Genomic DNA, 27,336 nt, shown 5'->3' with positions numbered 1-27,336 from the left:
ATTGACTAGCACCGTTTGCCGATATCTATAAAATTGTCTAGATGAAGAAACGGCCAGAAACTTGATCTAAGTTATTAGAACGTATATATTACTTCTATCTTTATCTTACAGAAAAGTATTATCTTTTTAAATTATCTAAGTTAATGAACAATGACGAATACGAAGTACTGTACTTAGCTTCAATCCTCAACTTATCATTTATCCTAACAGGAAAATTTTTGTTTTAAGCGATAACAACAGGACCAGAGTGCACAGACCAGGAAATAGCGCAATGTACAAATAAACTCCAAAAGTATAATTAATTTGAAAACTTTTACAAAAAAAAACTTTGTCAATCGTTATAACGTAAATTGTATATTCTCTCTGCATTTTTCAACTTTTTTATTGATCCAAATCAAAAGAGGAGCTTTCTATTAGATTGATTTATTTGATAAACTCTTGTTTTTAAGAAAGATTTAGAAATAAAAATATAAATATGATATTCTTATAACCTAAATTGTCTTGTTCAACAGCTATATTATCATAAAATTATTTAGATAAAATACATAATTAAAAAGAAAAATGAATTTTATCGTTGATCAGTAGCTTCGAACTTACCTTCAATGCCTCCGGTGAGCTAGTCAGGATAATGTTGCACTCTTCGCTGCTGTCGGACACGTTGGAGATCTGCGAACTCTTGGAACTGAGATCGCCCAGACTGGTCTCCTTCTGCTCGTACAGAGCCTCCAAGTCTCCCTCGGTGTCGTCCTCCTCGTCTTCGTCCTCATCTTCGTCCTCTTCCGCGGGACGCGCGCGATCCTTGGAATCCATGAGAAAACTCAACAATTCAAACTTAGTGGAGATGTTATTCTCATCATCGGGCGACGTTGACATTTTTTTGAAGAAGTCTTCCGGACTCTTGGACAAGTAGGTCTCGGTCAGTTCCTCCGAGTTGGACTTCTTAAAAACCTCCTCGGACAAATAGGGACCGAGAAACTGGCTCGGCGTGACTTTCTTGTAATATTCAACATCGCCGAAGTAGATTCTGTCCTTGATGTAATCCTCCGTGGGTGGCGGGCTCAGGGGTAACGGCGGCGGCTCGTCCGGTATCTCCTCGTAGATCGGTTCCTTGATCACCTCGTACGGATTCTCCTCGAGGAAGAGGTTCGTCGAGATAAAGTCGCCATCCGAGTTCAGGCTGGACGAGCGCGAGTAATTTGCTTCCAGAGTGGACTCGGAGCTCTCGTACTCCTTGCTCTTCAGCAAGCTCTGCTTCAGAATCTTCAGGATGGCCTGGCCACTGTCCTCGTCCAGGATTTCACCGTTCTCGTGCGCCTTTCGAAGGGAATCTTCGAGCAGCTTGGAGATGAGAGCCTCCTTGGACAAACCGGGCAATTTGGGAGAACTTTCGACGTCCTTGAACCGCGTCTTGGACTCCGGCCGCGCCGTTCTTTCATCCGACGTGTAAAATCTCGAAGACTGATTAGAGTTGGAAGATTTTATCTCAACGTTCAGCCTCTTCTGCTTCTCGAAAGTCGCCGGCTGTTCCGCTTGACGACACGACGAGGAAGCACTGTCGCCGAACGATATTGGTACTTCGCCGTTCGTCTTTAGATTCGTCTCGCCGTTTTCGATGACGTGACCATCCTTCCTGATCTGCTTGGAACGCGAATCGTCATTCGCCGACTCGACCACGATGTTCGATTTGTAATTCTGGAGTATCACCAGAGTGCGATTCTCCACGGAGTTCTGGACCTTCGGCGGATTCTCCGAGTTTACGGAGATCACCGTCGGATTGCACACGCTATCCTCTCCGCCGACGCTTATAGTCACTTTGTTACCCGGCGTCACTTCCGTGTTTGCATTTTGATCGCCGTTGATAAGGATGGACGTTCTCCTGGCGCCCTTCGCACTGGAATCCGGCCCGATCTGCAGCCGATGCACCAGCGGCGACGCGCGCGGACTCACCGTGATCTTGCAGACGTTGCTCTCGGGCGAGTTGATCTCGATCTTCGAGGATCCGTAGGAGCTCGTCGAGTTCCACGAGGCCGTCGACGCCGAGGAGATCGTCCGCCGATGATCCCTGATCGAGTTGGCGGGACTCTCATCCGCGCTAGAGTCACCGATCTTGAAGCGATGCCTCTGCCTGCCTGGCGGCGGAGACCAGCTTGTAGGTCTCATCGTACGGAAATGCTCGTTGCTCACGTCGGAAATATCGCTGCGCGCGTCCGGCGGCGGTTCAGCCTCCTTTTCGGCATTATCGGCGGTCCTCTCGGGAATCTCCTCAACGTTCTTGCCGGTCTCGATCTCGCGATCGGATTCCTTAAACTCACCGCCCGTTTCCTCTTCGGTCTGCCGCGACTCGTCTCTTCTCGTCGACGAACTTTCCTCGTCGATGTCTTCGCGCAAAACTGCGCACGTGGGCGACAACGACGATGACGATGACGACGACGACTCCTTCATCTTCTTGCTAAGACTGAGGCGCATCGTATCCGAGAACAGGATGTCACCCGCCGAGATCTGCGGTTTACTGGACGACCGGTCGCTTTGACTCCGCGTTAAGAAGGATTTTTTCGAGTTCTCTGCAGACAGCGATCGAGAAGGGATTAACCGGTAATTAAAGGGAATAACGACGATGTGATATTTTAGTTCCGCAATGTATGAATATATTTACACTTGCCTTTTAATGGCTGTGTTCTCTCCCGGCAGAAAAAAAGCAGCTCTGCAACTGTCACGAGATTTATAAGATTTAAATCGTACTAAAAAAATTTTACAACAGTTGTAAAGCTGCTTTTCTTGCTGAACGTAGCCGGTGATTACACACGAAAACTATGCATGCAGTATTAAAAAAAATATATAGCGTGTTGCGATTAATACATGCATTTTTATATTATAATTCTTTGAGTATACTCAAGACGTGCGACATCCTAAGTTTAACGTAATCGAGAAGTAAAAAAAAGGCAGAATATTAAGTAGAATGTGCCAACATATATGGATGAGGATCTATGTAAATATACTGAGAGAAAAGATTCCTTTTAATAAATATTAATTCGTCCTAATGAAATATTTACTTACGGTGTACATATAAATATTTACTCTATAAGAAAAAGTTTATACTAAAATTAAATTAGTGGTTCTTGTACTAAATATAATAAATATGTATTTACATTTAGTAAATATTTCATTAATGCTATTCGAATAAATATTTATTAAAATTTAGTAATTTTTCCCTCAGTGTGGCACTTGAATCAATAATAACAACGTACGTATCCTAAGAAACGCGCGGTCCTAAGAAACTCAGATTAGTATTGCATTGAATTTAATTCAGCTAGAACCAATAACTCGGATTATTTTCCAATTATTTTAAGTAGAATATATTTCCGTTCTCCTTTTCAGACTTGATTAGGAAAAAACATCAATCTATTTTCCATCGCAAGACTCGAAAGTATCTGAATAGCAATAATAATCACGTATCACTCGATGCGAAAATCAACGTGCGATTCGTATCATTTCAAATGAAGGCTTTCTTACACTGAGAAAAAATGTATTAAAGAAAATATTTAATCCGATACGATCAACTAAACATTGGGTTGATTCGACAGTTATTTAGTTGCACCAAAAAAAAAGGTGGTTCATTCATGTCAATCATTCAAATTTTTTACCAAGACTCAATTAAACCAACTCACTATTCAGTTGTATGTATCGGACTTAATACTTTAGTTTTTCAACAAACTTTTTTTCTCGGTGCATCTGGCAGATCTTAGTATTTGTCTAGGACACTCTAGGAAAACGAATAAAAGCGAGCCAGTGCGCTCGTAGTAACCACTCTACAATTCTCGAACTCGGATTATGAAACAGCGAACGATCTGCATAATTTAATTTTACGTTCGAGTACTCGGCGGTTTATTTTCTTTTATCGTTTTTTTTACGTTTTGCGTTAATGAAATGGAGGCATTTCTTCTCCCTTTGTGCAACGCAAGAATTTCCGTTCGGTTCACGAGTCTAGAGAACGTTTGCAGCGCTAAAATGCACCGGAAGGAAAACCGCAGATGTGAAACATAAAGCTGGAACCGGATACCCGTGAAAAGTGTGTTCGGCGATTCGATACCAAAATTTACTCCGACGCGTCTGAGAAAGTTTATGCTACTTCTTAGCAGATTTATAGTGGTATCGCTTCATAATAATAATAATAATGTGTAATTGCATTCGCAGAAGGAAAGTACATTCAATTTATTCTTTCTAGTAAAACAATCGCATATATCCTGGTATAAGACGCGAGAAACAAAGTTAAATTCCAATGAAGTTAACGTGCTAATTTGCTTACACTCTTAGCGATTTGAAGTAGTTTTGATGTAACCGTATTTGTTTTTTTATCACTTGTATATTTACTTTAAATTAGAATTTGAAAGATATCCACACTTTTGTTTAGAGAATTAGAATCTTCTATTTTAACTTTGAATTTGTATCGAGAATTAAGAAAGACTTGCTTATCAAGTTACATTCAAGCAAGAATGTCCTCATTTCAATGTTCTGCATTATATTTTGTTCAAGTTTTTAAGATTTCAACGCTAATCTGAACGCGCAAAGTTAATATAAAGCCATCATCGAGCGCTTCTTTTGGTACGCATTTCTATAGTGATTGGTGAAAGTGCACCGATTTTGGGTGATTCGCGAGTAAACGAGCGAGAAATTTCTCGCCGCGAGAAAATTCAACGGTTTTTCCACGGCTGCCCCACTTTATGCAGTCGCCAGGAATTTCTGAGACGCGTGCGATTATCCGGCCGCAAAAGCGATTGCGCAAATCGCCGATCCGCCTCGTTTATGGCTTTATGACTTGGATCAACTCCGTGCACGCAAAAGAAAAGATGAACTGCCGCTGGTGCGAGGTTTTACGAAACAAAGCATTGTGCCGCAACACGACTGATGAGCTTTCTTTGATGAGAAATTCAGGTTGAGCATCAGCATGACGTTAAATTCGACGCCAGCACAGATGCCCCACAAAATGCTTTCGAAAATGGTAAGTGCGCCTGTCTCTCACCTTTAGTTTATCATATCTTAAATTGTACATATACTAATATTTTAAACATAATTAAATAAAAGAAGCGATATAACACTTAAAAGAGTGATGCTAATAAACTATGTGCTCCATTTGAATTCACAAGTGAAATCGAGGGTTAAAATGGGTGTCACATTAAAGGTCTCAACGAGCAGGTTACAAATAAGTTAATTTTTATGACGATCCGGTTTCTGGTTCTGGAGAGAAAAAGGACCAGAAAAATTCCAAATTTTAATTAATTTCAAAACGGATTTTAATACATAAAAGCCTGACAATTGCGAAGTAGCGCAGCGGAGAAAAGAAACCGTCGTCCTGCGACGTAAAATATGTGTATAAAAAAATATTGGACAGCTCAGAGAAATTATCTTTCTAGATCTTTCGTATTTAAAAATCCGCTTTGAAATTAATTAAAATTGGAACCTACCGATCTTAACCCTTGCTCTATTTCGTGGGGTCAATTGCGTCCGAGTAAAATTTCCCACGTTGCGTACATCGGTGCAGTACGTGCTAAAATTACATAGTTTCACCAATTGTTGTTGCCATTTCACTTTTTAATCGTATCCTAGAAGATTGAAATTAAAATTACGATTAAAGACAATCTCATTACGGCGTATCCCTTAATAGAAGCGTAAAACACGAATGGCCCCACGATGTAGAGTGAGGAACAAAAAATTATAATGTAAGAATTAACCTTCGATTTCACCGAGTCAAAATTTTGGTCTCACTCTTTTTATTAAAAGGCCAAGATCTAATGTTTAATATCAATAGATCAATAGTCGCACGATATCTAAAACTCCTTGGCTCACAGTACACGCTATTGAAAGACGGGAAAAAAAACCCAATGTTCGCGCGCATCTCTTTTCCCGAGAGTTTCAAACAATTATCCGGCAAATAAGGCGGACGCAAAAAGAACGTGCTTGTACATCACGTGTAGGAAATGTAAACAATGGATCGAGAAAAAAGAAGTGGCAAACAAAGAGAGAGAGAGAGAGAGAAGAAAAGCTTAAAAGAAAATCGTTCTGAAACATTCTAGACAACGAGACCCAGTCTTCTAGAAAGAAAAGAAACGAGATAAACGATGAACGACGACGAGGTCCCTCGTTCGCACGAGGATTTACGCCACCGCGTACAAAACGAAGAAGACCGCTGATGATGTACGGGGACCGTGAATCGCCACGGTGTGAAAAAGGTTTTATCGAGCCACCTCGCCGAGCGCGCCGCGTCGCGTCGGCGCGAACGAGTGAAAACGTGAGAGATCTCTAAAAAGCATATAATTACATGGTACTGGACCATGCGCGCGAGCGGATCAAGGGAACGAACCGATGATTTATGAGGCCTGTGGGTAAACAACGACGGCGCGAAACAGTCAAGGTTCCCCACGAGCTGTACATACGATCAGGTGCATCCATTACAAGCGCAGCACGTGGCTGACGCGGTCTATGCTTATGCATGATCGATAGGATCTCTGAAATCCTTCGAGCACGTATCGAAGAAAATCTTTTCCACGCGTTTCCACTTTGTTCACTTTTACGTTCAATCTTTTATATTTATTTTTTAATTTCATTTTATTTAACTTTACGTTTAATCTTTTCTTTTTATTTATTTTTCATTACTTACATTTAAATATATTGCATCAGAAGCTTATATAAAAAAGGCGCGTATTAACCAAATTACGATACGAAATATAGTATATATTATAATAATAGACTTTTTCTGATTCATTCCATTTTTATATTTTTCTAATGGATCGTTGTAATATATATATATAAAAAAAAAAAAAAAATCATGCTGGAAACTTTATTTAAATCGTTAATTAACAGTACTGAAATAGCAATTAAGAATTTTAATTTGAATATTCAAATATGATCCAAATAGCGCAACAGCCACGCCTCAATTTAATTACGGGAAGATGGGCTGCGGTTATTAATTTTTTAAGTGGAAAGAGCGTGGCGAAAGCAATCCCGTGTAAATCATCGTCATTGAGTTATTACATTACTACTGAATTACCGTACGCGCAATAACAAAACGTGAAACTGAACGAAAAATAATCCGCGATATGCATCGAATGCACTTGCACGAAGAGCGCTCGTTCGTTCGTCCGCCGGCGCGGGGAGGAGAAACGAGCGTAAAAAGATTCTTGCTTGGGAAAAGAAATCGGCGTTTAGATTTTATAATTCGAACACGCCGCGCTCGCTCGTGTCTGAGCTTAGAAAGTAGACTGGAAGTAACTAATTAAGACGCGCCGTGAAGGAAGAACAGAGATAGATTGTGTGCAAAACAAAGAACGGAGATATCCTGTCTTTAAAATCCCTTAAGAGAATTATACACGCCGAATAACAATGACCGTCTTTAAGGATGTTTTGGCTATGCAATACGAGCTCAAAGTTATCGAAATTTAAAAACTGAAGACTTGTAAAAGTTTATTTTTTTTGTCTAATCAACAGCAAAAAATTTTGGTCGCAAATGTCCGAATTTTGGCCTTCAAACTGCAAAGAAAAAAAAAACAATAGAAAAAGTTGATTTACAATAGTTGTTGCAGCGAAAATTACTATACTTGACTACGGTTTCAAATAAATAACTTTTAAACAAGTAAGGAGATCTAAATGAAGTTTTGCACGAATATTTATTAGAGTTTTATTAGTATATTGTAAAAATTTTGAATTGGTAATGTTACTTTCCAATCAAATTTGCAAATAAATATTATAAAATGCAATGTTACTTAATAGGAGTAAACGAAAAATTACACAGATTTTAAACCAATAAATGAATTGAATACTATAGAATATTCTATATTATATTGTTGAAAATGTTTTTTTCTTCTTTTTTTTGAGATATGACGTGCGTCCTAAAAAAAGAGACGTGAAGCCGATACTCACATTTGATTGCTTAAATGCGATTAAAAATTTTAAAACAAAGAAAAATTGGTTTTATTTAAAATTATCTTAAAATCTTTTAATTAAAACATTTAGTATTTTAAAAAAGGCTTATAATTTGCATTTTAAATAACTAACTGTAAAATTGTCATGACTGATAAATTATTATTTTCAAAAGCGATGCACTTAACGATTTTCTTCGTAAGATTAATGATTTGTATTAGTATGAAAGAGATAAATAACAAAGCGGATGCGAAGAGGAGCGGAAACCTCAGTGCGCGCGTCGCGCTTACGAGGCGTCTCGGTCGCTCGCCCGCAGTTATCTAACGTGTTGTCGCAAAGTGCATTTACACCGGAAACACGATCACCGGAAATCATAGTAGGCGATCTGTTTAAATTCTCCGTTATACGTGCACATTGTGCCGTAAGCACAAATATTCACGAGCACTTATTGAGGTCGAAGCAAACGTAAAATATAAAAGAAAAAAAATTTTCAAAAATAATTTAACATTTACAACGTGTTTTGTGCAAATCAAGTTTCATTTTTATTTCTCTATGACGGAATAAATTACATAATATTTTAAAAGAAAGTGGAGTTATATAAATTTTCTAATTACGAATTTAACTGCAAAGGGCGATTGTCAGAAAAGATTGTATAAACAATTATATTTAATTACAACGTCACGTTGTTTCTTGCACAGAGGAGTCGCTTTTTTTGAACTCAATTTTCCGAAGATGCGCATAAATTACTCGACGTTACTGGTTGGCTAAAGGAGACGTTCAGTTAATCGAGATCAACGTCAGCCGACGCTGGTGCAACGGGGCTGTAGTCTCATTCTAAGACAGGAACGACTCTTAACGTCTCTCCAAGAGAAACTGTCAGCTATCTCACGAACTTTACTGCCGTGCTCGATTATTGAAGCATAACTGCTGAGCTACATGTTAACTCGTCTCGATCACTCGACGTATCGCGAGCAAATAACATCAGGCTCCAAAAAGTGCATCGGCACGATCATTATGTACAGCAGTATCGTACAATCACTATTGCACCGTAACACGTACAATACTTTGCTGTATTACTACTATTACAACTGCTGATTAATAACAGTGAACGTGAATTATGACGGCAAGCGAAGATCGCGCGCGCGGAATGTCAATTAATCGCGATATTAATTAATATGACGTACACGTGAAGAGAAGTTGTACGCGGCGGAGTCGTTAACGCCACGCTCGTTCTATTAATAGAACGGATTCACGTAACTCACAGATGTTTTTTTTCCTTTAGGGACCGGCACTCAAACGAGCCGCATACAAATCGGCCGGCGCGGCACATTTCAGCGCTCCGACGTTACTGCCAATCACCCGAGTTAATTCGCACGACTTTTTTCCCGTCACGTCTTATCTCGTGTCCGCGTGCAGACTCAATCTGCACTGCGAGCTCTACATTCTCGAATCCGCTCGTCACGTCGTAAACGTCAAATCTGGTTCCGAGTCCTTTGCGAGAAAAATCTAATTGCGCGAGGTAGCAACGTGAAAAGTCAATTCGCAAACCAAGTTTCAAAAATTTTTTTTATTTTCTTTTTTTTTTTTAATGATAAAGTATTTTCTTTTTTTCCAAAAAACAAAAAAAATATATTTATATTCTAATATGTAATAACAACAATAACAGAAAATTCTAAATAACAAGAAAACAATTAAAATATAATAATTATATAATAATCATAATAAATTATTACATATATAATTATAATAATAATCTCTCTGTCAAATCAATTCCCTTCATAATTGAAGATCATGCACTGACAATGAGAGAAAAAAAATTTATAGTGGCAATTATAAGGGAACAATCATACAAGTTTTGTTAATAGAATTATAATATATAGTTAAGTGAACTATACTATAGTTATTGCAACGAAGTTAATGATTAAGAGAGCTAATAAAAAATAGTTGAAAGATAATTATATTTGTAATATATTATATATTACTAGATATATTATATAGTATGTACTATATTATATAGTATATTACAACTATTTTTCATCAGTTCTTTTAATTTAGTTGCAATAACTATAAAGTTTGTATGGTTGTAAATCACTATAACTTTTTTCTCAGTGTGGTCTTCACTTGTTGCATGGTAACTGTCTTGGCAAAAGTATTCTCAGGTTTGTCATTACCTTTCAAGAAATGGTGATCAATTAAAAATCTGATATGTTCTGAGTGTATTTAAACTTGAATCTTTGATTCGGAATTCAAATTCGCAAATCTTACCGCCATGATAATAACAACTTTTATTATAATTGTATTATCATATTCTAATCGCTTTTTGTTAATTAGCGCTATTTAAGTTTTTTCCGTTTATTCGAGCAAAATTGATATAATCTTAACAACAATAAAACAACATGTATCTTGAAGTGGCGAAAGAAATTGCCGATGGAAATTATTCCATACTCAGTCGGAAGCCACTAAGACTTTCACAAAATTATATTTTCAATCGCGAACTTCCGCGGCTCCGGAATTCGCATATCGCGGTAGTCTCGCAGCAAACCGGCGCTACGTGAGGCACTTTGTTATCGGAAGCACGTGCGAGCGCGCTCGATACGATCAGCGAGATCGTGTTTATACCGATCATAACCGGGAAATACGCGCATCTCCTCCTTTCCCCCCTTAAAAAAAAAAATAGACGACGGGATCGAGTCGGATCGTCGTCGATCGAATTAGTATGTAACTATTCCTCCTCCTCTCTCGAGGCGTTTACGATATGCCGAGCCGCCACCGATGTGCCGATAAATATGTACATGTCGTTCCGTATAAGGCAGACAACCGCGGTTCGCATTGTCCCCGATCGTTTCGTATCTTTCCCACGCGTCCACTTTCGCGACCTCTCTCTCTCTCTCTCTCTCTCTCTCTCTCTCTCTCTCTCTCTCTCTCTCTCTCTCTCTCTCTCTCTGTCTCTCTCATTTCATCACGAGTGCTCGAGAAACGCGAGCCCACTGCACAATTCCGTTATGGAGTATCGCTCGCGATAAGTACGCGACAATATCGTTTTTGTTAAAATAATTTAAAATATATCCTTGCCAAAATTATAAACACTCAATTTAACGTCCTCGTGCGAGAAAGCTGAAAGAGTCGGTATACCGCGTCACCATTACAATGGGTGGCAAAAAGTTCTCCTTTGTAGAAAAATATAAATAATAAATTATATTAATAGAAAACTTTGATCGATGTGTGAGGACACAGTATAAATAATCGAAACGCCTTATCGGTCATTAATTAATCGGTTAAGACATTTCGATTTTTTATATTATAAATGGATAAAATTGAAATTGCTACCTGCGACGCAGACGGACGAAAAATAAGTCAATAAAAATTTTATGATCGACTTAGTAAGTAAATATTCGCATATCTTGACGTTTAAAGAAGACATCTTTTTACATCTAAGAAGATACAGTATTTTTAAAAATATGTAACATTATTAGAACCAGATTGTATATTTAAAGTAGTCAGGATAATTTGTCAGCTTGATGCCAGCTAACCCTGACCTTATACACTTTCGAATGCTCCAGACACGACTCACGAGTCTCCTTTAGGCGACTCTTTTAACAGCCCGAGGATAAGACTCAGGGACGTCAGGATCTGCTAACCTTTCTCCCCTTGTCATCGGTAAAACGGTCTTAAGGACGGTTATCCGCAGATTTCAGTCGCGCCTTCCAGCCAATATCCAGCATTAATTCGTGTTAGCTTGCCAAACTTTGCGCGCGATAAACATTCACGACCACTTATGCAATAAACGATAATTATTTATGCGAAAAAAAGGAGAAAACCTTCTATGTTCATTGTACACATTGTGCGCATTTTTACCTTGCGCATTTTTACCTGAATTTCATCGAAAGAAAAAATCGCGTCGCCGGTTTCGCAAATCGTAGAGAATTTGCCGATTTTTAAAACCCTCGAGAAACCTCAACTGTACACAGTTAAAAGAAGCGTGCGCGAGCACGTTATCCTTGAATGCGTAACTTTTTTTTTTCGAAAGTTCAGGGACAGCCTGATAAGTCGTGTCAACCACAATGGTCCATTAATCACGCGTGTATTAGCATAATGGCCGGAGGAGAGGAGGCTCGTGACCGCGACGATAAGCGCTGATGAACCGGTGCAAAATTACCGATGCTCGCAGATCCCCTATCCGCGATATGAAACAACCACGCTGCGCTTTTAGCCCGCTAATTTCCGCATGCGAGATTAACCCTTAGACGACGGTACGCGTACCGTCCCTCCGGGGCGAACCGGCCCCCGTCAGAAATCATACACCGACCGGTTATAGTTATCACCGCAGAAAGAGAGAATCATTAATTTACTTCTATATTATTAATAGCTACTAATGCGGCCCTGAGATAAGAGTTATGTCATTATAAAATTTTACACTAATATTTCGAGAAATGGATTATATGTCCGGGAGCATCACCGTGAAACGCGTTTATCGTTAATATATGATCTTGTATAGACTGTCGGAAGATTATAGCTAATACGTGAAAATAAATAAAGGGCGATGTAGTATCAACCGTGACGAATGCCGCTAATCGAAGAAATGATACGTGTTTGAATTGCTATTCCATGAAACAACTCATAAAAATTATAGCTAATGTATATAATTTTTATAAATAGATAAGATATATAAATAAATGTTTATGTTGCATTCCATTGCATGAAAAGCATAACAAAAATTTTCGATACGTTAAAAGATTAAAAAAAAAACATTAGATTGTGTTTTCTCTTTGTCAAAATGCATATGAAATTATTTTTGTCAAGTACTTGTACAAGAATGTTATAAATTTTGTGAAAGCACATTTCTCTATTCTTCTCAAATTTAATTTTTCAGTATAAAATACATGATTCATAAATAGAATAAATAAATTATATTGATAAAAATTTTTAATATATTAGCTTTAATAAATCAATTTATATAAATAAATAATTTATAATATACTCCATAGCGTGTCAAACAATAAAGTATGAACAAGTACACCAAAAAATAAAAAAAGGAAAAGAAACAAAAAATCAGATTGTGTTTTCTTTTCGTTAAAAAATAATGACTTATACGTAAGATTATTTTTTGTCAAATATTTGTTCTAATATTATTATGAATATTCATAATTTTATAATTTTTAAGACCGATCAAAATTTTATTTTTAGAATATGGAAAGTGTTTCTATTTTTCTCAAAAATGTTCGGTATAGAATACATAATTCACAGATAGAATGACAGAATAATGTTAACGAAAGTTTGTTAATCTGAACTTGTGACTAAAATGTAAAACTTCAATAAGTCAGTTACGCATGCGATTGATTTAAGGATTTCATAATAAGAAGAATATCTTACCTTCGGACTTTAGGATTAGATCCTTCTCGTCAACGGCGATACCCGGCAGCCGATCCTTCAGCTCCTCAATCTCGATCTCCAGCTCCGTCTCGTCCTCGAGCCTGACGGTTCTTCCATCCGGCAATCTCCTCTCCTCCGGTAATATCCTCTTCTGCTCTGTGGGAACGCCGATCTTCGAGGGGGCTAGCGAGTTGTCGAGCGAAGATCGCAACTCGCTACCGATCTTGTCTTCTTGCTTCTTGAACGCAGCGGAACGATCCAACTTCCTGGATGGAACGAACTTGTCTATCTTGATCCTGTCGGGACCAGGTGGCACAATTTTCTTTACTTCCGGCACGATTTTCGGCTCCTTGTACTTGACTCTGTCCACCTTTGGGTCCCTGATGTTTGGAATCGTGATGAAGTTATGCTTCTCCTGTTGCTCCTGCGGCACGATTGGCGCCTCCGTCTCCTCCTCTTTGAGCTGCTCAGGGTTATTGTCCCGCTGTTCCTTGCCACAATTGGCGATTCGGCCGATCCTGCTCCACGAGAGCCGTGTCGCCTCGGACGGCTTCTCGGGCGCGAATATCACGTTGTCGACGTTGAAGAGCACGTTCTTTCTCTTGCTCTCGATCACTCGGCCGCGCTTCAGGATGCTCTTCAGCGTCTGCCGGGCCTCCTTCAATCGTCTCGGCGGTCTCTTTGGCGATACCTTCGGTATCGGGATCCTGGTGACCGGCGGTGGCAAGTCGTCATCGTCGTCCGATATCTCTCTGGGCCTCTCGTTGAACACTCTGATCCGCTGACCTCCTATCGCCGCTACGGCACTCCTATTCGGTATCCTCTCGATCGACTTCACTTTCGACGAATCGAACAAGCTGGACGACCGTGTTCGGAGATCGTCCTGCTCCAGCGCGTTGTCCGACAGATCGTCGCTCAGATCGTCCTCGTCCCTCTGCTTCTTCAGTAACAGATACGGATTCACGTCGCACTCGAGGATACTTTTCCGCGAGTCCGCGCTAATTGGCGTTGCTGGTCCGTTCTTCCAGTCGTCCTGGCTGATCCTCCTCTGATTCGCCTCCCTTGTTGGCTTCTTCGAGACGTGAATCAATCTGGCCGACGTCGTCGCGGTGGAATGAATTCGCGAATGATTCTCCGGAGTCTCGTCCAGCATCCACTCGTCCGAAGACGCGCCACCACCATTGGTAAAACTGGGTCGCGATTTGCGATCGTCGTACCTCACGACCGTGCTCGGTTCCTTGTCAAACCATTCGGATCTGGACGCCGGCAACGACGTACCTTCGGACAAGCCCTTCCGTTCCTTCACGAGGGTCCGCGAGACCATGCTTTGGCTCCTGGAATCTCGCTGCGAGGACGGCCGATGCGGCGAGATGCTGCGCGCCCGCGATCTCGGCTCTACCAGCCGGTTCCGTCGCATCTGGTCGTACGGATCGTCGGTAGCGGTCCTCAGCACGCCTAACAAATAGGTTTAACCGTTGTACTCGCGAGAGCAAATCGTTCCGCAATCTTTTCGACTCGACTTGTTACGCCGACCTAGATCTCTAGATCGAACGAATAATGAAATTTCCAACGACGATGATTTCGGTTTCTACTATGGATGTCAGAGAAATTATACTTGATCTTTTAAGATTTACAATTTATCCTATTTTGCACAATTAATATATCATTATCAAAGAAATTATATATTATTGTATATAAAAATAAAATCATATAATATAAATAACTATTAAAAAAAATGACAATTTTCACCCAGAAAAAAGTTATGTTTAAATTGATGAAATTGTTTGCTTTCAAAAAAATTTTTTTTTATTAAAAAAAATAATGTTAGCCTTTATTAAAGTAAATAAATTATTTATTCAAATTATTAGTTTAATGTAAATAATTTTTGAATTCAAATATAATACTAACAGAAATGTAAGAAATAATTTAATTGGTCCATATTTAAATATTTTTTTCATTTAAAAAAGGATTTGCGTTGCACAACCATTTCTTTAATTCTAATAAAAAAAACAATTAAAAAATTTCTTCAAATTAAAAAAATTTTATTTAATGTTTAGCAATGTCCAAATTTTTTTTATTCAAACCAAGTTTTTTCTATTCGAAGAAATTTTTCTCTGGGTGTAAACTGAAAAACCGATTTTTTTCATCAATTCTCCCCCTTTAAACCAGGTAACTTTAGTATAATTTAATTTAACACATTTTTTATTTGATCTACAAAAAATTAAAAGAATGATAGATTAAAATAGGGTACCTATATATGAACTTCCTAACGAAATAAACTTTTTGTACTTGTGTTATCAATAGATAACGTATATTTCATTTATCAAAAATAAATATTAGAAAAAAATATAATGTACACAAATTTTTTTAACTATTTATTATTATTATTTCTATTTACCGAGTGCCAATGTAAAAGAAAATGCAAGCAAGCCGACGGTAGGTCCACGTTTACATTTCACATAATAGTAGAAACAATCACCATCGCGAGAGTCATTCAAGTGTAAAGTATCAATTGCTTTAATCGAGAAGGTTGTTGCTCCACATGTCTATTCTCCAAGTATCGTTTGTAGTACACGTTTCAAAGCGTCTCTCTCTCTCTCTCTCTCTCTCTCTCTCTCTCTCTCTCTCTCTCTCTCTCTCTCTCTCTCTCTCTCTCTCTCTCTCTCGGCAAACGAAAAGATGTAATCTGGCATAAAACGATTTAAATGCAAACTAAAGTAGGTATGCGAGAGCATCTCGTCGCTGAATAAAATTCAGTTATCTTGCCTGCGGCCGAGAACTTTCTGCGCTTCGCCGCATGCACGCTATCTCGAACGCGAGCAAGGAGAAAATCTCTAATACGAAGAGCGCGTACAATTAGAGCATGAACATCATCGGCGGCACGACAGGCAGGAGCTCCCGCCCTTGCTTATCTTTCGAGCTCGGAACACCCTCATACTTCACGACACGCAGCAGGAGGTTCCACTTCGTAGATATCTCGTTCTCTAACGCGTCCTAGTATCGTACGACAGACGAAAGAAAGTCCTTCCATGTATCGTAAGAATATTGAGAATATCGTTCGCAAAGTATCAAAAAGTAAGAAGAACGCAATCTTTATCAAATAGTCAAGGACGTAAATTAATTGGAAGAGAAAACAAAGTATTAAATATTAAAGGATCAAATTTAAAGCCAATTAAATGAGTTAAATAACACTGTGTTATTTTTAACTTCCGCATGTGCGTCGAAATTATTATTTTAACAAAATATGTGGTTTAAGAAACAACTATATCTAATCAACTCATTTCTATGATTAAATTGCTTGGTTCTTAAGTAAATACTATCCACATCAAAGTAAATAATAAAATAAATTTGAATCAATAAGTAAGAATTGACTCCAGACTTATTAAAGAGAAGATAGACTTACATAGCAGAATCTTGGCGCTGAACATTCTTTGTGATTTTACACATAATTCTGATTTTTTCAAACTCTCCGCCGTTACATTCGATTTCAAACGCAGCTCTTAAATTAAATCAGAATAAGTAATATCACAGAATTAAATTGACAAGTCAGCTTTACATTACTGACGACAACATACCATCTTATCGAAAGAATCAGAAATTGTATGTAAAATCACAAAGAATAATATTTCAGCGTCAAGATCACACAGGCCTATCTTTAATTGTATTAAATTTGAATCCAATTTAATAAATTTCTCCAGCTAAATTGTTTTAGTTGAATCGACAACATATGAAGTAGGAGCAGTGGTGACACACACGGGAACAATTAAAAATAACTCAAATCGGGTATACGAATGTAATACAGTGAAACGTCCTGCTGCGTCCGTTGGTAGCCGAGTATTCGAAAACACGGAGCGAACGACTAAATGATCGAAGATGCAATTTACTTACCGGCGAGGCTTGGCCGAGACCTCGTGGACGGTGGTAGCCGGCAGGTTCCTCCGAGGGGCAGACCGGCCACCCGGTGACCGCCGCACTTGCGGCAGCTGCCAAGCTTCCTTACGGTGCCGGCGAGGAACTCCGGGCAGGAACATACCACGAGCAACGGCGCCGTGCCCGGCAGCGGCGGCGGTGTCAGAAAGGGTCGCGGCGGGTCATGCCCGGCGAGCCGCGACGATCTGACCGTGCCGTACAGCCACGGATCGCCGCTATAGATCATCTGGCGAGAGAGCACGCTGCCGCCGCTTATGGTGCCCCAGCCACCCCTGCCGGAGTCATCCACGGGGTTCTGGTGCTGCCGCGACAGACCCAGCCGCACGCTCCACGACTTCTTGCCCTTGCTCAGAGTATCGTAGCTCTGCGATCAGTCAAGAGGGAAAGGCAATTGAGCGAAGATGATAAATGAAGGGTCAGGTCGACGAAGGAGCATCAATCATATTTATATTATTTATCGCATATAAAGAATATCATACTCTCTTTTTCTCTCTTATAATATCCAAGAAGCATATCGATTTTAACGTAATTACAATACAGTTATCTAATATCGCGCGAGAATACTTCCTTCTCTATTTTCCCTTTTTTTCTCTACGGTTATTATTTCCGCTTCTACGCAATAAATAATAAAGAAAGTAGAAAGAGAAATACGATGCTTACGACGGTCGCATTAATAATCATAATCCTAAGTTTTGAAATGAAATAACTAGCGAATATACATTTGCGTACGATACTTTTGTCGTAATGTGAACCTTTCTCACTACATCGAGATACGACGGTGTAATTTTCCAGCCCCATAAATACGCGTGTATTTTTGATAATCGTCAATCTCCCCTGCAGCCTTTATACGAACGGGAGCATAATGTCCTCGCTCATCTTTACTAACGTAATACTATATCGCTCGAGACATATAAATTGCCTTAACCATACATTCGTCGTCACGAAACATCTAACATACTTTTTATCGACGTGATCTTACGCTTGTTTCCCTGGCCGGTCGAAATTGGAAGTCCCGCAATAACTCCCTCCGTAAGAGACGTCCGAATGGGTTCGCTACGTACGTCGTGTAATTTGCGGCAGTCCTACAATAAGTGACTATCGGTAATTACGGATGCATCATACTGCTGTGACTCTTCAGTTCGGTCCGTCGATACCGCGGGCGCCTATAATAACTTCCTGGAGAACGGAGAACACGCGACATTCTCTCCCCTGAATAGCCAGAGTTATATACGTCCGGTGCACAAAACAGAGAAGCCATTGTTGCCTCCGTCATTGTCCCGGCCATCATTCTTCCCTTCTTCGGGAACGCTGTTTACCGAAGGTATGCCGTAGCCACGGCATGCATACGACATCGGCATTTACGCCCGAAGAAACGAAATTCCGATGCATATCATTGAAAACTTGGCAACACGTGTGCGTCCAGTTTTAGAAATATATCTTCTTTACGTCAAAGTAATTTATCTCTTATGAAGAGAAGAGAATCTTTGTTATGAATTCAGGACGACGTTGAAATATATTTTCAGATGAAACAGTGTTCTACATCTACACTCGGAGAACAATTCATAGTAATGACTCCTATACACGTTTCATATGTAAAATTTATGTACATAGTTCAATAAACTATTTTATAGTTGTCACAACTAAAGTTTTAATAACAATAACTATAAAACAGCTTGTATCATCACGGTAATACTTTATGCAAGTATTAGTTCATAGTGAAATAGTACCTCAACTATAATTACATAGTTATAGTAGACTTTACTACAATAAGTTATGACAATTATAGTTTACATGGCAGATTAAATATACTAAAAGAAAAAAATTACTATAGTGACAACTGTAAAGGAACAATTATACAAATTTTGTCAATGGAATTATAATATATAGTTAAAAGAACTATACTATAGTTATTGCAACTAAGTTAATAGTTAAGAGAACTAAAAAAACTAGAGGAATAAACTATATTATATAATATACTATATTACTATATTATAATATATTACTATATTATAATATAATATACTATATCATATAATCTACTATACAATACTATATAATAAAGTATACTATATTATATTATATTTTACAACTATTTTTTATTAGTTCTCTTAACCATTAATTTAGTTGCAATAACTATAATATAGTTCACTTAACTATATATTATAATTCTATTAACAAAATTTGTATTCTCATTGCCACCACTACAATTTTTTCTCTCAGCGTAACTATGATAGTAGTGGAGTAGTGAGGTTCAATGTGCTAGGAAAAAGAACGAGAGATCCTGAGTTCCAATTTCAGTCGGTTCAATTTCTCCGTCACCCGCACTTGCATTACTATTTCTCTATAATTTATCCAATAATTTTACCACAAATGATTAATACTACTGTATTTTCCTAGTTCATATAACTCATTAATATTTTTACTACAACTTCGTAATACACATGGTTGAGGTGCTACTTGCTCACAAATTTATAGTTGCTAATACGATTTTTTTCTCAGAGCCTAAGTTGATTAGCGATACTAATGAAAATACTTCCAACTGGAAAGACAATATTTTCAATATTTTAAATAATAAGTTTGTTGGTAATGTTTAGAAGTACGTACTACGCGAGTCTGAGAGTTTATCGGGAATATTTTAGATTCAAAGATAATCAGCATTAATTACAAGACAACCTACTCTCGACGCGCGATTTTTCATAATTACCAGTCACCCATAAATTTCGCTTCCCATGTTCATAATCAACGCGGCGCCGAGCCTTATCGCGGTTTATCGCGGCAGCGAAAGCGAATTCTCTTTATGCATTAATCTCCCTGCCGTGGCGTGGAAATACAGAAGAAAAACGCAGGAGCAAAATGCAGATTGCGCAGCCTCTCGACCCGACGTGTCACTCTCGTCCGTGATTTTATCCGTAAAGGGAATCGCTTCGCGTTCGACGAGAATCGATCGACGAATCTGTCGTTTCGATTTCCCTTTAACAGCGCATCCAGCCAAGATACGCTCGATCTCCGCTCTCCCCCGTCGACCTCTTCGCGTTCAGAAGCATCGCGAATCCCTTCCGCAAATCGCTGCTCGTCAGCCGCATTGCGTTCTCCGAAGAAGGAAGAACAGAGAGGACGTACGCGATGTGAGCCTCGATGGGTAAGTACAAAGAACCACGACGTGGAAGAAGCCACAGCGAGAAGGGAAAAAAGACGAAGGAAGCGAGAGGAAAAGAGAACGAAGAGGGACAGAAGGCAAGCGCGTTTCAGGGAAAGTGAACGATGGTACAGGAATCGCTCGCGATCGGCAATTTAAATTCGTTTCCCCTTTAGAGAAATCGAAGAGATAACGTCGCGCGCACATCCCGCGTATGCCAATCTCACGGGAGAAAGAGAGAAAGAGATCATGCGTTACCAGTGAGGAAGAGGCTGCTCGTATTTGTACAGATGTACATACAGATTTGTTCGTTCATCGCGAACGAAGAGGTGATTTATTAATGTATGTTTCCAGGAAAATGAGACTTCTCGATGTAAAGTTTACGGCAAAGGAAAAGAAAAATTCTGTCATAGATATCAATTCATTTACGAATTATGTTACGAAGTATTTTTATTGATATTTGAATATTTTCGAGCAGTATTCTATTTTTTCTTATATTAAAAGTATTACTAAATACTTCAGTAAGCAGTTTTTATTTGTGAGAAAATAAAAGTGAATTTTTCTTTCCGCCGAGTACATTTTTGTTGCAATAATGTATGAATCTTTCTCGCGAAGCATTTTACTATGTTGCAAGAGAGCGAGACAAAAGTACTGATAAGAAAAGCACCGAGGAGAACGACGATGAGGGCAAAACTGGAAATAGCGCGTCCAGAAAAAAGTCAACAACCAGCTGTATGAAATTTTAAAATCACTTCCCTTTAGAATGGGTGTTTGGCACGAAACGAGGCCTGTCCCGTTGCGTCGATCGGAAAAAAAAAAAACTACCAGGAGCGAAATGCGAAGAGAGACAAAGAAAGAGAGGAACGTCTCGCGAAAGGCGAACGTTGACGAGATGCAAGAAGTCCGGCTCGTGTCTAAGCGCGTCTAAGCGCGAACGAAAAAAGTCGATGTCAGACCGGCTTGGAGAATCGCGAAGAAGAGGGATAAGACGAAGGAGAAACTGGAGAACTGTTCTCAGCGACCTGTCCGGTCGTCGAGGAGAACTGCCGTGCCGTATTTCTGCAGCACGGAGGCCTTCGAGGAAACCTGCGCGTGAAAAAAAAAAATAGCAGTGCACGTAGCAGTCACGATCGGGTGCGATAACATCCTCTCGGTAAGGACTTCTAATAACAAGGCAAAAATATTCTTGATATACTTAATCTTATTGAAATTTTATGCCGTATAAGAATAAAGCAATATTAAGATGAGGTCTATGATTCCTACCCTCCTTCGTCGAATTAAATAAGATTGACTTGTTTAAAAGAAAAGTAACATAGTTTCAGCTTGTTTCAGCTTATATGTCCTTACATTTGGAAGAAAAATTTATTCGCTTGATTAATCGCTGTGCACATTGAGACACCATTCGGGCACAAATTTTTATAGAAACGATAGATAAATTTAGATGTATAATTTTAAAGTTTAATTTGGAAGTGCATTACAATTAACGCATCCGCAAAAATATGCGCGAAGCGAGTTCTTTGATATTTTATTAGAAAAAAATTCTTCAATTTTTCCTTCAGATCAACCTATTGTTGTAAGAAAATATGAAATTGCCACAAATTTCCATTGTCTAATCTAAATCTGTCTGAAAAAATAAATGGGACGGCACCAAGATCAAGACATTTTATTCTAGATTTAAAAAATTTTTCGATTTAAGAATAAAATATTTATCTCCTAATAATTCTTCTAATAGTCCTGTATCTTATTTTACGATACATAAAAGACTAATAACATTGAATTTAGAAATCTTTTCTGTGGGTGCAAGTTTGGCACAAAATTAGCATCGACGATCGCCCGGTTACAAAAATCTGACTGAAAAAAAGCCCCTCCCTTTCTCACCTTCTTTCTCCTTTTTTTCTCTCTCCGCGAATTGTGAGATAACACCCCGTGGGATTGCAATTCCCGCGAGAGGAAAAAGCACGATGCAATTTCGCCGACGAGCGACGCACCGTACCGTTACGCGTTGTTCCGAATGGGATTCTGCGGGATACACGCGCTCTCTCCAAAATCGCGCGGTGATCAACGGTTAATGCGCGCGCGCGTGGTTAACAAAAGAGAAGATCGCTCGCGACGATTAAATCGTAAGTTCCCGTGGACGAACGGGACGCGCAACGTTGCGCCGGAGGATATTGTTATCTTTGTGCGTCTCGCGAAATTTTTTTTTTTTTTTAATCTAATCCATTGAGTTAATCTATTCTATTATTCTATTAATCTGTTACCCGTTCAGCCCGCGCTTTATAATTATATTCCTGCGCGCGCTTATGTACATATGCACTGCGTTGCATTCCCCAATGCAACGCAGTACATATGTATACGCGAAACGAGAATCACATCTCAACCGAGAGAGCGAAGCGCGTCGATTTGTTCGCAACACACGTGCTTGGAGGCCAAATCTAATCTGCGATCTGCCGAGGAGGTCTGCGCGATATGCACTCGACCCCTTTTTTTTCCTTTTTTTTTCTTTATTCAATTGCGAAAAGCAAGCGGAAATACGGGCAACTCATCCTGCAATTCTGCTTGGTGACGGGAAATTATTAGTATTCTCGAAATATATCTCTCGACGAAGATCGTTCACCGCTCGGTGCAAATTCTTACGAGGTCCTGAAAACACTCATTATAGAGATTGCAGAAGAAAAATATGTTAACAATAACATTTGTCTGCGCGACAAAGAATGTCGCGATGCGTTTTCTATCTCACACCTGTGAGCATAATTTGCATTTGATACCGCATGGGATCGCACCTGCTGATATAACGGTTCGTGCGTGCAAGCGTCTTTATATACGTTTCTCAATAGTATCAGCATTAAGTACTCTCGTTATAATCTATTATTAATAGATTATAATGACTCGGTGATTGTAAAAAAAAAAAAGGAATTGCTTATTAATTATTGATCAAAAGTATAACAATAAAACTCTATAAGCGCTTCAGTGTTATTTAATATTAAATAATATTCCTAAAATATTAATTAATATTAATAAAAAAGTGGTTACATGTGTTCACTTCTGATATTATATAAATATAACATGAATATTTACTTCAATATTTTTAATTAGCGGGAATATTGTAACTTTTAAATGCAATAAATATAAAGTTTATGAATATTTTATGCATAATAATTTACATTAATTTTTTACTAAAATAATATTCGTAGAACATTTTCATAATATTCCGCGGACATTGAAATAATATACCGCGAATATTATTATATATAAAAACGGATATAAAACATTAATACAATATCTCTATAATGTTAAAATAATATTAAAAATATTGAATAATAGTCTCGGAATGTTATTTTAATTTTTAATAATATTCATATAATATTCTAGGAATATTGTAGCGTCTTTCATCTCATTAAAATAAAATTCTAAAAAAGACTTTGGACTTTTTCGAAAATACTTTTAAGTAAAAATAAGAACAATGAGAATAATATTTAATAAAACTCATGCATTCTTACAAAGTTACTTGTTGTATTTTCCGTCTTATTTGTTTCTTTTTTTTCGCACTCGTAGCAACAAAGCATCGTGCAACGTATAAAGCGCATAAGGTCGGAAAATGGGGCAGCCGACTGCCTTGAGGGCAAACAGCGAAGTGCACTTTACTTTCTCGTCCACGCGGGACTTTCGTAAAAATCTTGTCCCACAAGCTCACGTAAGAGCCGCCCGTCGGCCGCGGCCAGTCGAAAAACAGAAAGTAAACTAGCGAGCAATGCAACTCGTATGCAAGCGAGTATGTACACGTAGACGGTTACCGTGTCTGCATACAACTTACAGGTGCAAGGCGAAAATGGGCGTGGTTGACGAAATCGATCTTAGATCGAAGTGAACGAGAAATTTGTCTTGTGGCAGTATAGAAATGTGAACAAAAACGATATCGTGCCTCTCAATAAAAAATATAATTTTTAAATATCCATTAGAAATCGACCGATGAAAAATGTCAAACTTAACAGGTTACAAATTTTTTAATATAAAGTTAAAAAAATTAAGAAATTCGAGAAAAACGAGCAATTCAAATAAAGACGGTAAACAGAAAATTATATTTTAATATTAAGTCATTAATTAATACGTTTCGACCTTCACAGAGCTTCCATCAGCTAAATACTGTGTACGAAATATTATAATACATTAAAATTTTTTTACGTAATTTATACAATATATATACGAGCTTTTTCCTAAGAGTCCCAAGAGTATTTCTTATAACTATTATAACTGTTAGGAATCTTCTGCATTAAGGTGCGCAATGATTTGCTAATTACGTAAAGTAAATATTTATTCGGTTATATCGTGATTATCATGATAGTCATAATCTTGTTGGATATTTCTTTCGTGACTATGCACACCACGATATCCGGTCCTTCCGACTACGATTTATCCGTCTTCGTACGATAACTCGTTAAAACAACAAACACAGCCTTATAAACCTTTTCATATAATGAAAGCTTCGAGACTACTTCCTTTAGAAACTACCGGTTCGAGTGTGCGCGATCTTCAGATGCGCCACTCGCGACCGGCTCTTCTTCGATGTTAGTCCACAACCAACTCTCGACAGAACACGAGATAAAATATTTTCACTGTAAATCATACACTGCGAATACAAGATTCAGGAGAGACACTTGCTACTTATTACATAAAATATTTCGCAGAGAACTCGAAAGAAAAAATTACACGTTTAATTGTGAGAATAAGAAACGGTGAGGAACTTTTAATATTGGAAATCGCAAAATTGACCATCATCTCTCAATTCTTTCCATTTGTTTCCTCAAAGGAAAAACATTATGGGTCAATCACCCAAGTATTTCAGCCTAAGAAAGAGAAATACCGAGCGCAAAGATATCAAATGGATCGAATTGTTGCCAAGCTTTAATGCCCCGTATCTAATCGATCACGGAGCGTTAAAGAGTCTTGGGAAAGCAATCCAATCCATGTATTTTTCTCCTACGAAATAAAAAGACACGGGTATCCGAGATTCCTCTTCCGATTTTTCTCTTCGCTAATTCACGATGTTTACCAGCGTATTGCAGCCGACGCGTTTTAACCTGGCTGAATGAAGAAGAGCATGAAATAGGCATCAAGTACCCTTGAAAGAACATGAGATCTCGCTTTTGATAAGATACGTTAATTCATATGGCAGTGCGTTCCTAAGGCGATCCGAAAGAAGGATGAGAAGCGCGGCGCATGAAAAAATCCGTCGCGGCGGAAAAACGACGACGGTTCTTGCGAAAGGAGGCAAATGGAGGAGAAAAAGAATGAGGAGAAAGAGGTGGCGGCGGTGGCGGCGAGGAAAACGAATAAAAAGGAACAGGTGAAAGAGCACTCGCGTGCATTTTACTTGCTCATCTCTCGAGGTCATCTCGAGATAGACGGTGGACACGCGGGGGGAAAGCAAAACTCCCCCTTGCTAATTAATAGCTGTGGCACTACTGGTCACATACGGTCAATTCTTAGCATCGTTTCTCTCATAATTCACTCACGCAATGTAATAACATTTTCAAATAAAAATAATCAAATCTTAATATTTACGAATTATTTGTCATTCAATTTGCAGCGTTAAGATATATTTTACTTTACATCTTTATAAGCGCTATTCCTAGAATATTATACGAATATTATTAAAAATTAAAATAATATTAAAATAATATTCCGAGAATATTATTCAAATCTTTTTAATATTATTTTAATATTTCAGGAATATTGTATAAATATTATATATGTCCGCTTTATATAATATTCGTGGTATATTATTTCAATATTCATGGAATATTATATAAAAATGTTCTATAAATATATTTTTTTAATTAATGTAAATTATTATGCATAAAACATTCATAAACTTTATAATTATTATATTTAAAAATTATAGTATTCCCGAAAATTTAAATGTTGAAGTAAACAACATTATTTACTTTCATATAATATAATATTAGGTATCAGGAGTAGACATATAACCATTTTTTATTAAGATTCAATAATATTTCAAGAATATTATTAATATTATAATTAATATTATTAATAATAATATTAATAATATTCCTGCAATATATTATTATATTATTAATATTATTATTAAAAAATATGAAATATTAAATAATATTATTAAATAATTGTAGCGCTAATAGAGATTGTATTAATTATTGGTTTAACACTAATGATTATAAATATAAAAGATACTGTGTGTTTCTCTAAATACTTCTACGAGCCGTATAAATTTTTCCATAAATTCTATTCTATTCTCCGTAAGGAAAAATACGATGAGTTTTCTCTGTAAACTATCTGCCTTCGATGATAAAATATCTCTCATTAATGAACCATAACTTATGCTTTAGCGTCACGTATTCACGAGAAGTCGTCTTAAAAAGCAGACCGGCGGTTCAGTGTGTCGACAATTACCTTTCCGGATGGAAACGCGTCTGTCACGCTCAAGTAAGCGTACCTTTCCGGCTCGGATATCGATACACCGTGGCAGGCAGGTCGATGACTCGCAAAGTGTTTGAGAAATTATCTATTCCACCTCCGCGCTAACGACATTGTCTTTCCCGAGATACGGCCGGCAGGCACACTCCCGCCCTTACTTTAACAATATCGGCTCGCTCATGCCAATCGCGCAAAACGCAATAGTCATAATACCAGTCATAACTGCGGTAACAATTTCATTCCGCCCGTTACCGCGGGATTCACCAGCCGCTGCGTGGAAAGAAAGAGAGAGAGAGAAAGAGAGAGAGAAAAAGAATGGACGCGAGTCCCGGCTTTTATGTTCTGTGCAGACCAGATGTTCCGCCTCGGAAGTATCGTGGCTTCCCTGATTTAACCCTTCATTGAACTCGTGTGAAGAAAAACACTTCGGGATTGTGAGGCGTTCTTTAAAAAAATCGCTCTTTCATCTCTTTAAACAATTTAACATTTCTTTCTTTAAAACGTACCAAGATGCCTTTTTACAGAAAAAAAATTAGTAT

The 27,336-nt window shown here is 38.2% G+C and overlaps 1 protein-coding gene across 4 annotated transcripts in view; it reads right to left on the bottom strand.

Annotated features, from left to right (window-relative positions):
• LOC105207977 overlaps positions 1-27,336 on the bottom strand; it is a 108,482-nt gene that overhangs the window by 5,058 nt on the left and 76,088 nt on the right. For all 4 annotated transcript variants that reach the window (XM_011177682.3, XM_011177683.3, XM_039452344.1 and 1 more), the window contains 3 exons: positions 17,170-17,575; positions 13,282-14,736; positions 598-2,561 (listed from right to left, as the gene is read on the bottom strand). In XM_011177682.3, the coding sequence (XP_011175984.1) occupies positions 598-2,561; positions 13,282-14,736; positions 17,170-17,575 (3,825 nt within the window). The remainder of the gene's footprint in view (positions 1-597; positions 2,562-13,281; positions 14,737-17,169; positions 17,576-27,336) is intronic.

The sequence above is a fragment of the Solenopsis invicta genome, chromosome 8, assembly GCF_016802725.1.
Source record: "Solenopsis invicta isolate M01_SB chromosome 8, UNIL_Sinv_3.0, whole genome shotgun sequence".
NCBI lineage: Eukaryota > Metazoa > Arthropoda > Insecta > Hymenoptera > Formicidae > Solenopsis > Solenopsis invicta.
Note: the sequence above shows the minus strand (reverse complement) of the source record. Positions and strands in the feature narration are given on the sequence as shown.